The sequence below is a fragment of the Otolemur garnettii genome, unplaced genomic scaffold (assembly GCF_000181295.1).
Source record: "Otolemur garnettii isolate 467f Iridium unplaced genomic scaffold, OtoGar3 scaffold00007, whole genome shotgun sequence".
Lineage (NCBI taxonomy): Eukaryota > Metazoa > Chordata > Mammalia > Primates > Galagidae > Otolemur > Otolemur garnettii.
Window position 1 is genome coordinate 18,689,920 of NW_003852402.1, and position 12,979 is coordinate 18,702,898.

Genomic DNA, 12,979 nt, shown 5'->3' on the forward strand with positions numbered 1-12,979 from the left:
TCATTTGACCTAAGCAAGGTAGATCTACTTTTAAAGGAATAGCTGAGGTTAGCAAAGGTTCTTCAGGAGCTACCAAACTTCCAGATCAGCTTTTGCATCTTCAAGGGCCTGAGATCAGAACTTTTCCCTGATGCTCACATATTTGGGGGCCTTCCTTAATTAGACTTCCTGATGCCTTGAGAACTACTCCACTTGTATCTAGCAACCAAAAGAGATGATTTATAAATACAAACTTATGATTAAACTCCAGGAGAGAGAAATGGAAATTTAAAACAGCAGGAAAATCATGAGAGGCATGGAATAGTAAGTAGGTCTATGAGTCCCGGTCTGATGTGTCTAAAGAGCCATTAAGAAAGTTCTTAAAACACCAGGAACTCAATTATAGATTAGATGGGCTCTTGGTAGATGAGTAACAGGAGTCAGAAAACATTTTGGAAAATTCTCATCTTTATTTTATTAACTTACTATGGTTATAGTTTTAAGATCAATTGGTCAAGAAACTAACTCTTTAAAAAAGTAGAAATTCATTGGTTAGAAATCAGAACGCTAAAGACACAGCCAAATGGTTTTAAGTCTAAGTGTCCTTGTATCTGTAATTAACTACAGCAAACAGTTCTATGGGGAAGGGGATTATTTTCTCTACTGTGTTTGTGGCTGTGCATATGTGTAGCTTTGTGTCCTAGTACTGTTGTATTCAGAGGTGATTTGGAGTAAATGATTTTCCAAAATTACAGGTAATTATGGTTTCCTGGCTTTTCTTTCAATGAAGGTAAATTCCTCTGGAAAAAACTAATCATCACTCACCAAAAACTGCAGGATTACTTTGTCTTCCCAAAGGCCATAAGGTTCTAGTCCTAAATTAAATATTATTCTGGAAATAAAGGGAACATTCCTGGAGGAGCAGAAAGAAGTTGCTCTTCTTTCTATTGTATCTTCTAAGAAACCAAGGACTTCAACCACTGTCCATATGATCTACAGAGGGGGACTCCATAGATCCATCTCATTTTGGGTCTTGCTAACTTTCCCATAAACCAGTTTGCAACTTCTGAAACTTCCAGATCTAATTCTTGAATCTTTACAGTTAAAGCTCAGTGCGTCCAGACAATCTTACTGTCGTCATCTCCCTCCCCTACTTCTGTTAGAGACTGGGATTATTGGCAACACTTATTCAGTGCCTCTTCAACTACTTTCCCTTTTCTTAACCATAACCTCTTACTTCCACTCTTCACCTTGGTATATGCTTTCAGTCGATTGGGTCAGATAAGGGAATGTACATTTATTTTAGTAGGTTCATGTTGTTGTCACTCTGGGAAAAAGGGTGGCAATGGGTTACACTGTTCTCCTTGGCATTGTTGTCAGAATGCCCATAAGAAGATGGGATGTTAAGAGCAAAATCTATGAAAAGCTGAGCATAATGGCAACTCCTGTTTCAGATAAAATAGCCAGTGAAAGACCAAGAAATGTTACACCTAACCCAAACTAGCCAAATGGCGTAGGTTTCCAAGCTGGGATTTACGGCAAAACTTTCTACAAAAATTCTGCGTAAAGTTATAAACATTCACATGGGGCTTTCTGTCTAACCAACACCAAGAGGTTAAATAATCAAAGACCAACTAGTTCTGCCACCTGGGAAAATGCAATGTCCTATTTTCACAGCTTTGGGTAACAATTATGGCAAGACAAAAAATGCCAAAAGACTAGGAGGGAGACCATAGCGAGTTGAGGATTTGAATAAAGATGCTTAAGCAGTTGACAATTGTAGACTAGAGAATGTGCATATGTCATGGTGCAAATGTGCCTCCTGGCATCTTGACTAGCTCATGAGGCATTAGAAGACTAGCAGAAATAAAGAGTTTAACTGAGTCAATAAATCGATGGTATCGTTGTTATTTTGTCAGTATTGGTTGACCCAGGTCGCTATTGAATGCTCTGGTTTGTCTCTCTGTAAACTATGATATTTGTTCCTTTCTTCAAAAGAATGCTAGGATGGAGGTAGAGGTGTTTTTGGCACAACATAACAATTTTGAGTTTTTTCAAAGTGTATGCAGGCATGAATTGTTCTTGCGCCATTTTCTGCCTTGGAATAGCTCTGGCTGGCACTCTGAGTGTTTACTTTTATATGCTGAAGGCGCCCATCAACCTCAAACAGATGCAAATCACTTTAACTTGTCATAGTGTTATTTTGTTCATCCTAAAAGTTCAGGAAGGCTGTCCAAACTTCCAAAATTTCTCTCAATTCAGTGAGAAGGAAAATTCGGAACACAGCATTGGAATGTTCTCCCCAGATTTGTCACACACACAAAGAATGCGTGGAAGAGGGTAACACCCTTTCCTAATAACCCTGTGAACTCATCACTGTTGCATTGAAATGACAGCAAAAGGTAAAACCCTGGGCCTCACATCTCCCAAGGACACTGTGATATAAAAATTCCTGCATATGCTAGTTTAATTAACTCTAACTTAAGTTGTACATAGAATGAAACAATGGCATTTTGGAGGCCTAAGAGAAAAAGAATAATCAAATCCAATTTTTAGGTAAGAATGTCCTGAATCTTTAGCACATATCAGTAAAATTGCTAGAATCTGGTGTTTCACTTTATAAAATACCACATTTGAACCTTTCAGCAATTCCAAAATCATCTCCCTCTGAGAAAGATAGTGCCTAAATTTTTTTTAAATTTAAAAATGTGACACAAACACAAACAGCTAACTAAACAAGCTACCCATAAAATCAACAATCTGAGCAGCCCTGAAGCCTGAAGTATTTTACAACATCCTTCAAGACTATTAAAGGCAACATAAATACCTCTTGCCAGCAAGACAAAGTACTGCTTTGGCCTTTTTTCCTTTCTTTTCTTTCTTTCTTTTTTTTTTCTTCCAAGCTTTTAAACCATCTTGGTAGAGATTTCTTACATCACAAGCAGAGCTATATCAGATAGAATCAGGTGTGTCCTTTAAAGAGAAAGAAGGTTGCTAAGTCAGGACAATCTTGGAATAACAATAGGAAACATCCTGATTCCTGGGCATTTCTAGTGATGCACCTGCCACTAGAAAAAAAAAAAGAGCTATAAGTCTGCTACCCCAGCATTCAAGGGAGCTCTGGAAACCCGAGTAGTAACTACTCTTTCCCCAGATTCAGCCAGACAAAGGGAAGCAGCACCCTAGCATGAAAAGTGCTTTGAAAATAGTAACAAATAATTAATCACAATAATAGCTGATATTGATTAGGCACATCCCCTGGGGTAAGTCCTACAGCAAATCACCCCATTTGATTGCACCATAAGCCAATGGGGGAGTACTATATTTATCTCTGCTGTACAGATAGGAAAACTCAGGCTGAGTATGGCTAAATGTCTTGCCAAAGTCTTGCATTAACAAGTGCCCAAATCAGAACCTAAGCTCGAGATGGACTCCAGTGTGCTAACCATGCACTAATCTATCTCCTTCATTTCCTAATTGATACTTACTATATCATAGCCTGGTACTCCTAAGTTCTGAGACAAGAAGAGTCTCTGTGCTATCTCCCCCTGTAAAACACAACAGGAAATAAGCAGCCATACAATGTTTGCTGTTGACTTGAACACTCTTCCTTCACTCCTGCAGCAAATCTAAATCAATTAACAAACACTTCTCAGTTTGTCACTTTGCTTAAAGCACCATACTTGCATTTGAGGAGGATAGAGAGGTGAAGGAACTAGGCTTACCTGTTCTCAAGGAGCTTACCTTTGAGTGGCAAGACAAACATGCAGGATTTGCCCTGTAGCACATCAATGCTCTGACAAAGGTAGAATACTGCTAACAATCAAGTTCACATAATGGATCTAAATCAAGTGTCCTTGAAATAGTAGGCTCCCTTGCACACAACTATCCCCTATGCTCAGTTAATGTGTAAGTGTTATCATACTCAGGTATAGCAACACTATGGGGTAGGTGTTCTTATCCTACCTGTTCATTTTACAGAATAGGAAACTGAGGAGAGAACAACACAGTGATTATCGAAGGTCACACAACTCCAAAGCAGGTGTGTAAGCCCAGGGTCTCCAAGAAATAAAAGATGAGACCAGGCTTTTATGATGAGGAATCCCTGTGTGAAAGCAAGTCTGACCTCAAGTGAAGGAGGAAGGGAGAGAAGATTGGGTGGACATATCCTCACCTGCTGCAGAAAGGAAAGTTCAGCAAAGCCAGCAAGGAATCTTTCAGCCAACACTGGCCAATAAAAGTATCCTGCATTTCCCAGGAACAATTGTGCCTTGGTGTCCCCATCACACTCAGTCATTGGCATACGGGAGGGGCCTGCCAAAGAAGGAGGTCATATTGGGGGGAAAAGGCCATTCCCACCATAGTCACATAAAAAGTAAGATGAGGTTTCCGGAAAGAAACATGAGGCTGGGCAAACCAACATGGTGTCCAGTAAGTACACACCTCTCACTCTTTCTTAAAGAGGCAGCCACATGAACATAGAGTTCAGGTCTCAGAATGTACACCTTGTCCTTGGGTTCTAAAGTCATATCCCAAAGCACGGAGTAGATGTCATGACAATCTGGTTGGCTCCCAGAGATGAAAGGCTGACCCAACTCTCCTGGAATTTGAATTTGTGATTCTTTGAAGTAAAGAGATATTAAAGTTGATACCAAGATGTCTAAGTCACCTTCCAAAATTTCATATATCCCCAGGCCAAGCTAGCAAAATTGCTACAGCACATCCTTTTCAACAGGTAAAGAGCTGATAACACAACCATGTCTCCAGTCATCCACTGCTCTTTCTTTCCCATCTTACCCTTTTGGGGAAAGGGTCAATGCCAAGTTAGTATTTTTATGCTGTGCATAGCACTGCTAATATTCCATGCTGGACAGTATTTTCCCAATATTTTTTATAGTGCCAGGCTTTTCTTAGATTTTATGTCATACAATACTTAACTTGTTTGGAGTGGGTGGAGATGGAAACAAAGTCTATTGAAAACATCACTGCTTCCTCCCTAAAATGTAAAGAGACTATTATCATCTTTCTTTTAGCTTCTCTCTCTCAGGAAAAGTCTCATAAAGATAGGCAGGGAGAAAAGAAGGCATTATAATACCCAGAGGGTGAGCTTCTGCTAACTGAATACCATGAACTAGTCCTCTATAAATAACCATTCAGTAAGGCCCAGCTTCCACTTATGGTAAGGGAAGGGCACCCATCCTCCTAGTTAAAAGTACTCTGCCCCAAGGCACTGCCTTACCCTCTAAACCAGCGTCATCTACCACCATCTGGGATCATAAGCAGCTCATCAACTATTGCTGTTGGAAAGAGATTTGGACTCTGAGGCACCAGATGTTTTACCTCTTCGGGAGGCGAGATAGCAGAGTGGCCAACTGGGGAGCTCTAGAGTCAGAAGGAACTGGTGCGAATCCCAACCACAGTCACATATGTCTTCACTGTAAGAAATCAGGCAAGTCATTCACCCTTTCCAAGCTTCAGAGTCCTTAAAGGTAAAGTGGTCAAGATGCCAGCACTCATCTCGGAAAGAATTATAACTAAATAAGAAAATGTATACAATTAATCTGCATAATATAGTGCCCAGCACATAATAAAATGTTCAAGCAATGGGAACTGTTATTTCAGTCCTAGGTCTATTGGTTTGTTCCAATGTGAACTAAAGCATGTTACTAATTCTTAGCCAGCCTCAGCTTTTAAGTGGAACTGATGTGAACAACATCACATCCCCTCATGAGGTGGTTGTGAGGATTCAGTGAGATTATTCTGCAAATATTCTGCAAACTGTAAAGCTTCTGCAAATGTTAAGCAAGATTATTATCATCATCATCATTATTATTGCTATAATTATTAGCCCTCAGTTATTTTCTTAATTGAAAAGTTTATGGATTGCTTTCTTCTGGATAAGAGGAAAGAGCTAGGATAAGAGGCAGGTGATAAGGAGAGAATGCAAATGGTCTCTTCAGGGCCTCTTCTAGCTTCCTAAGTATCTGTGTATGTACACAATGTGTAATAATGTATATCACAAATTAAGCTCTTCTCAAACTTAGTTTCTAATGAGTTGGTTAACCCTTCCTTCAGAAGGATATGTTTCTTTAATCGACCTCGGTAAGCTGAAGGGTCAAAAAAAATTTTTTTTAATGGTCTTACCTTCCCTGGTGTCAATAGGAAACAGTATTTACTCACTACTGTTTTCCTTTCAAAAATCTGTCTAGTTGCATACTAGAAACAGTTTCAGCTGGTTTGTTTGTCTTGGACAAACTGTTGAAGTGAGAAGTTTTTGCTTGGCGGAATGTGGGACAGTTTCATAACCCTTCAAGAAGTGCACGGAAGGTGGGTGCCAGCTCCAACAACGAAGGCTGCTTCTAACTGCACCCACTTGCCATCCATTGTCAAGGGTGGCCAGAGTAATTAAGTTAAGACAATGAGCAAAACAACAGATGCAACTGAGACCAAGTCCCTGAGTGCTTTTGTTTTGTCACTGTCATTGTCTGCAACAAAGAAGTCACATGTGAGAGCCTGGGAAAAGAGCCAAATGCAAACCAGACAGCATCCCAGCTGGTTTGAATGGCCTTCACCGTTTGTGAGTGTGCATGGGAACCATGCTACTTGGAGCAGCATCCACTTTACTCAAGTGAGTTTCAGCCCATGGCTTTGCTGTGATGCTAAGAAGAAGAAATAGGCCAGAGAGTCCCTCTGCTCAGACTTAGCACTTTATACCTTTTGAGGCAAAAGAAAAAGAATCTCTAGCTTGGGGACAAAAGATAAGATCTATATGGCTCGCCAATTTAACTTCAATTCTTTTTGCTACAGCCCCTATTAATTTGAAGAGTGAAGCACAAAAAATACCTTACTATTTTCTTCTAAAAATTTGGAATTAACTCAACTTGAGAGGAGATTAAAGTCTTCATGAGACTTTCTTTATCATTTCATTCTTGAGTGTTTTCTGAGTTTGGGCATTGCAGATTCTTATAAATCATCTTTTTGTAAAAGCTGGTAAACCTCCTAAGACAGAAAAAGAAAAAAGAGGTAAAATTCAAATTAGTGTGTCTCTCTGCCTATCAATTAATTTGATAACTACTGTGGCAGAGAGATGGTATCCTTAACAATAGCTGTTTGGGAACATAAGTGATGCTACTCTGTGGTCTCATTTGTCTTTCCTTTATTTTTCTAGAGAACTCCTTTAAGAAAGTAGTGTAAGATGCTTGATAAGGAACGTAAGTGTATCAGTAGCTTAACGGTAGATGCTTTGGACTGCAATAAACGCATGTTAAATGGATTTGTATGTACTTGAAGAAAAAATGCCAGGATATTAAAATGTATAGGTGGCATTTCAAGCTACTTTATACAAATGGCCTGATTCTTCCCACCAGCTTTCTTTGCAGTGGCCACTGAACTAGCTAGTTTGATAAATATTTTTACACTATTATGCCATCTCCTTTCTACTCGGTCAGTACAGGATATTGACCATCAACTCACAAAGTGCTGAGACTTTTTATGAAGGATTTGGTGATAACTCTGATGTTCCAAATAGAGCTGAAGAATGTGTGAAAAGAATTGCCAAGTCCCCATGGGCCTTAGCCAATGGGTGTTATTTTCCCAGTCTCAGTACTGAAACCTCTCATCCTCTCCAAATCTCAGGTCTGAGTGATCTCTAAGGTGCCTTAGCTCCTAACAAATGTGATCTGGTGGGCATTTGTTACCTTAGGCAGAAGGAATGGTTTGGCAATTCCAGACCTCATGGTGAGAACTCTTGTTTTTGGTCCTGCTGGAAACATATTGTACAGAAAAGGGATATGGTGGCTCCTTAAACTTCATTTTATATCAATAATTTCCCATTACATCTTCCTATAGAGGACCCTCCAGCAAAAGTAACACCAAGAAAAGAAGTACCTTAAGTTTACTCATGTAAATGCCATTTCCTTCTCTATTTTTTCAAAAATCCTAATGTAAATTCTTTGCTATTCAAACATATTCAATTCAATTCAAATATTCATATTCATATTCATATTCAATTCAAATAAAATAATACTTACAGGTAAAGTATAATGACTTGGTTCTGCACATAATGAGGTGGGTACCTCACATTCATTCATTCAATTCATGTGCAGATATTTATCAAGCACCTGCAGTATCCTGGGCACTGTCCCAGATACTAGGACTATGACAACGAACAGACAAGTTCCTGCTCCCAAAGGGCTTATATTCTAAAACAACACTCAATATTCCTTAAATAACAGCATTACCTATGATGAGTGAATGGTAGCACCAAACCAAAGGACCCAGGATTTCCACTCCTAGAATGGTTACTTCTCAATAAAGATGCTAATAAAGGGAAGATACACAATGAGTAATTAATCACAGCAGCTAATGCTTGCATAGCATTTACGGTACGCCAGGCTTATTGTAAGTGATTTTCAATTTATTAATCTTGAATCCTATGATATAGATACTATTGCTGTTCTGTTCTATGGATGAAGAAACTGAGACACAAGAGATTGTCACTTGCACAAGTTCACATAGCTAGAAAAAGGAAGAGCTAGGATTTGAGCTAAGCTTAGTATGTCTGTGAATTTACAGATTCAAAATTAATTACAAAACTTCTCAGCCTCCTACTTCTAAAACTCTACCTTTCTCTAAAGGAAAAAAAGGAAAATATCTTTTTTATAAAGATTAAAACCGAACAAATTGCAACAAACAACAGAGGATAACTCCAAAAGGTGATTGATTTTTCTTTTGGTGGTGGTGGCAATGGTTAGGAAAAGAGGTATAGGCCAGAAAGCAGGATTTTTCAGGATCCTCTTCTGGTCAATAAATCTGTGATATAGGCAGATAGATAGAAATGCATCTGTGTATGATTATAAAACAATCTGTGGTATTCATATCACCAGGGTACATACAAAAAAAACGTGAGTGGCTGGGCATGGCGGCTCATGCCTATAATCCTAGCACTGTGGGAGGCCGAGGCAGGTGGATTGCTTGAGCTCAGGAGTTTGGGATCAGCCTGAGCAAGAGTGAGACCCTGTCTCTACTAAAAATGAAAAAACTGGGCAAAAGGATCACTTAAGCCCCAAAGTTTGAGGTTGCTGTGAGCTATGATGCTACAGCGCTCTATTAAGGGCCACAAAATAAGATTCTGTCTCAAAAAAAAAAAAAAAAGCCTGAGTGAGGTTTGGCCAAGTATTAAAGGCCTGTCCACTATACCTAGTATATGGTCCTTTCAAAAAAAAACCCAAGACTCAAGTTCTCTATTAGCAATGGGTACATAAAGCCTCATCAAGTTAATGCCACTTTTTCTCCCTTATTTACAGGAAGTACATTTGAAGAACGCAAGTCGAGGGAGTGCAGGAAATAAGAACTACAGGATGTAGGAGACCCTCAGGATGAGGAGTGAAGAATGACAAGTCACCACAAGATCCTTTGCTCTGCACGAGTTACCTGTTGAACATTGGAACACCTACCAAAAAAAGAAGTTTGATAACATTTAAAAGATGGGCATTCCCCCAATGAAATATACAAGTAAACATTCCAACATTGTCTTTAGGAGTGATTGTTAAAGCTTTGCACCTTGCAAAAATGGTCCTGGAGAAAAAAAAAAAAAGTATGTGTTAGTTTCAAAGAATATATATATACACATATCAAATATATATATATATATATATATATATATATATATATATATCTTAGTCCCTGCCTCTCAAGAGCCACAAATGCATGGGTGTTGTATAGATCCAGTTGCACTAAATTCCTCTCTAAATCTTGGCTGCTGGAGCCATTCCTTCAGCAACCTTGTCTAAGTGGTTTATGAATTGTTTCCTTATTTGCACTTCTTTCTACACAACACAGGCGGTTTGTTTTACAGTGTCTGATAATCTCGTTTATCTGTCCCCATCACCTCTTTTCATAACCTTTATATTTGCCGAATTTGGCCTCCTCAAAGCAGCAGCATGTAGTCAAGTAGCACATAAATTTTTAACCTGCCAGATTCCATCTGTGGCATTTGTACCAAATATAAGTTGGATGCACTTATTTTAGACACAAAGCTTTATTTTTCCACATCATGCTTACAAAAGTAATGCAAATTATTGCAACTTTGAGGCCAATCATTTTTAGGCATATGTTTTAAACGTAGAAAGTCTCTTAAACTCTAAACGGTTCCCTCGAATGATGACTTAGTGTGCAAACCGATTAATAACTTTTCCCTTTTTACTTTTTCCATATAGAGCACTATGTAAATTTAGCATATCAGTAATACAGGATATATCAAACAGTATGTAAAACTCTGTTTTTTAGTACAATGGTGCTATTTTGTAGTTTGTTATATGAAAGAGTCTGGCTAAAACGGTAAAAGGTGAAAGCAAAACAGAAGGAAGCCTGGAGCCAAAGAGAAAACACAGAGAAAGAGGACTGACAGATCCATCTATAGGGGAAGGCAAGGAAAGCCCCCCCCCCAATTATACCTTCCAACAGGAACTTAAGACACAAAAGTCTACTAGTACAAATTTGATTGGCAAGTCCAGAGAGGAAGCCTTGGAATGGGAAATGCAGAGGGCTAGGAATTCTAATAGTCCTGGTTTCTTTTTCTCACTGAAGACACAAACATCTGCCAGCTCTGCCATGGATTCACCACTGTGTGACCTTGGGCAAGTCACTTCACCTCTCTGTGCCTCAGTTTCCTCATCTGCAAAATGGGGGCAATACATCATCTACCTACCTCAAAGGGGTGGTATGAGGATTAAAATGATAAAGCTTAAGATTTTTACCCTGGGTTGCTATGAGGGTACAACATCAGAGCCCTTGCATTGCTGGGATGGAATTCTATAAACAACCCATTCACCGCATAATTAGAAATTAATCCTGACATCCAAACTCTTGTCTGTGAAGCTATCCATTTAAACTGCCCAACTGACCTGTTGTTAAAAGCTCAATCTCTTTTAAAATACTTTTTAAAAAATAAGTTAGAAATATTTGGTTTAGAATTTGATTTTGGATGCTGCATTTAGATTTATGAATATAAGGATAAGTGGAAGAGAGAAAAGAAACAAAAAAAGGAGAAAAATGAGATTTCTACATCAGTGAAAAGGAAATTAATTACTTCTCAATTCTTGGCACTCACTGACTCTTCCAAGCAGTTTGCTAAATATCTAATAAAACCTCTTTTAATATTATAAGTAATGCTCTATTAATTTTAAAAAACAGGTTCGGCACCTGTGGCTTGAGCAGCTAAGGCGCCAGCCACATACACCTAAGGTGGTGGGTTCAAATCCAGCCTGGGCCCACCAAACAACAATGATGGCTGCAACCAAAAAATAGCCAGGTGCTGTGGCGGGCGCCTGTGGTCCCAGCTACTTGGGAGGCTAAGGCAGGAGACTCGCTTGAGCCCAGGAGTTGGAGGTTGCTGTGAGCTTTGATGCTATGGCACTCTACCCAGGGGGACAGCTTGAGGCTCTGTCTCAAAAAAACAAACAAACAAACAAAAAAAAACATTTATTCCTTCTTTCTAGGCAATATAAGAAAAATGATCCAAGATTTTAAATATTGAAATAACATCTAATAAAAAGTCACAAAATTGCTTTTTTTAATGGACTTTACTCTTATTCTTAACTGAATATACTTATACACATTTGTTTTTTGTTAAAATATGGTTGTCTAGAGTTGCTAGCTGAGTGGTAAAAATTTCCTTCACAGTTAGAAATTTCCCCTTATGTCTTCTTGGAAGGATAGCACAGAGCTCTCTGTGGATGTGTCTTATCCATTCAACTGAAAATTAGTATCAAGAAAATCCCAGGGTGAGGATGGGCCCATTGTAACCTAGAAAGTGGTTAGAATAAGGAATTGTCTAGCATGTCATTACCTTAGAACATTTTGGTAAAAAGCACCCAGGCTTGATTATTACATGCAAATATTAACCTTCATATTCTTGGAAAATATAAATGAAGAACAAAAACAACATCTTCAGTTTTCCTCCTACTGGGTCATCTCAAGATTCAGAGGCCAGAAAATAAACAAACAAAAAGACTTCCTGGATTTCTGAATGTATGCAAAAAGAAGGGCCTATTTAGTGGAGCACTCCTGCTCAGTCAACATGCATTTAAACTCTCAGTCCAGCCTTATTACACTTGAATTGAGGCCCCCCAGGGTCATGCTGGGCAGCGTCCTGATCACTGCAGACAGATGAAAAGGAAACTAGATGTCATTTTAGCCCTCCGCCTGTAAACAGCACTTCAGATTTTTATTTTTTGTTCCCAGTGTGTTCTTTTTAAAATGACCAGCCCTCAGCGAAACCTTACAGGCAGTCTTCCACAGACTTAGAGGTTTTCTGACGTAATTGGATACTGTAACTCTAAGAGTATCTGTGATTTATTTTATTCATTTAATTCTATTCACAGTCAAAAATCTCCCCATGAGGAACGCTTAAATATGTGATGCCATCTTATCTTTTTTAACTTTTTCCTCCGGGCAATCCTCTACAACTGGTTATAAATCAACTAATTAAAAATAACTGATGATGTTAATTCCACTATTTTATTTTTAAATGATTTAAGCTAGAAGATAAATAGATAACTCTAAAAGTCAGTTGATGGCTATGTACTACAGCAGAGTAATCCAAGCTTGCCTTGAAAGAGCACCAAAATTTCACCGCTCAACCTGTACAGGCTTTGCTTATGAATTACATGGCTTTATTTTAAAACAGACCAATTTCAAGATGTTTACAAAAGAACTGTAAATGTTGGTAAACATGAGCTTTCAACTTATGAGCTTATTTCCAATTTAACTGACAATCAACAATACTCAATAACTAGGTCAAATTTCTGTTCCCACTTCCCTAAATAGAATAAAATGTTATTTGAACAGTTTAAGATGAGGCTGCACTGAAAAGGTTTATGCATCTCTTCATCAGAATCTGCTCTTCTAGGGACAAGAAAATCTCTACACACACACACACACACACACACACACAAATATTCATGCTAAGAATCTAATGTAATACTGAGAATAAATCACT

General features: G+C 38.6%; 1 protein-coding gene across 2 annotated transcripts in view; it reads left to right on the top strand.

Annotated features, from left to right (window-relative positions):
• IGF1 (insulin like growth factor 1) overlaps positions 1-9,505 on the top strand; it is a 72,351-nt gene extending 62,846 nt beyond the window's left edge. For both annotated transcript variants that reach the window (XM_003783298.2, XM_012801281.2), the window contains exon 4: positions 9,285-9,505. In XM_003783298.2, coding sequence (XP_003783346.1) covers positions 9,285-9,344 — 60 coding nt within the window. In that variant the 3' untranslated portion in view covers positions 9,345-9,505. The remainder of the gene's footprint in view (positions 1-9,284) is intronic.
• Positions 9,506-12,979: the final 3,474 nt, after the last annotated feature.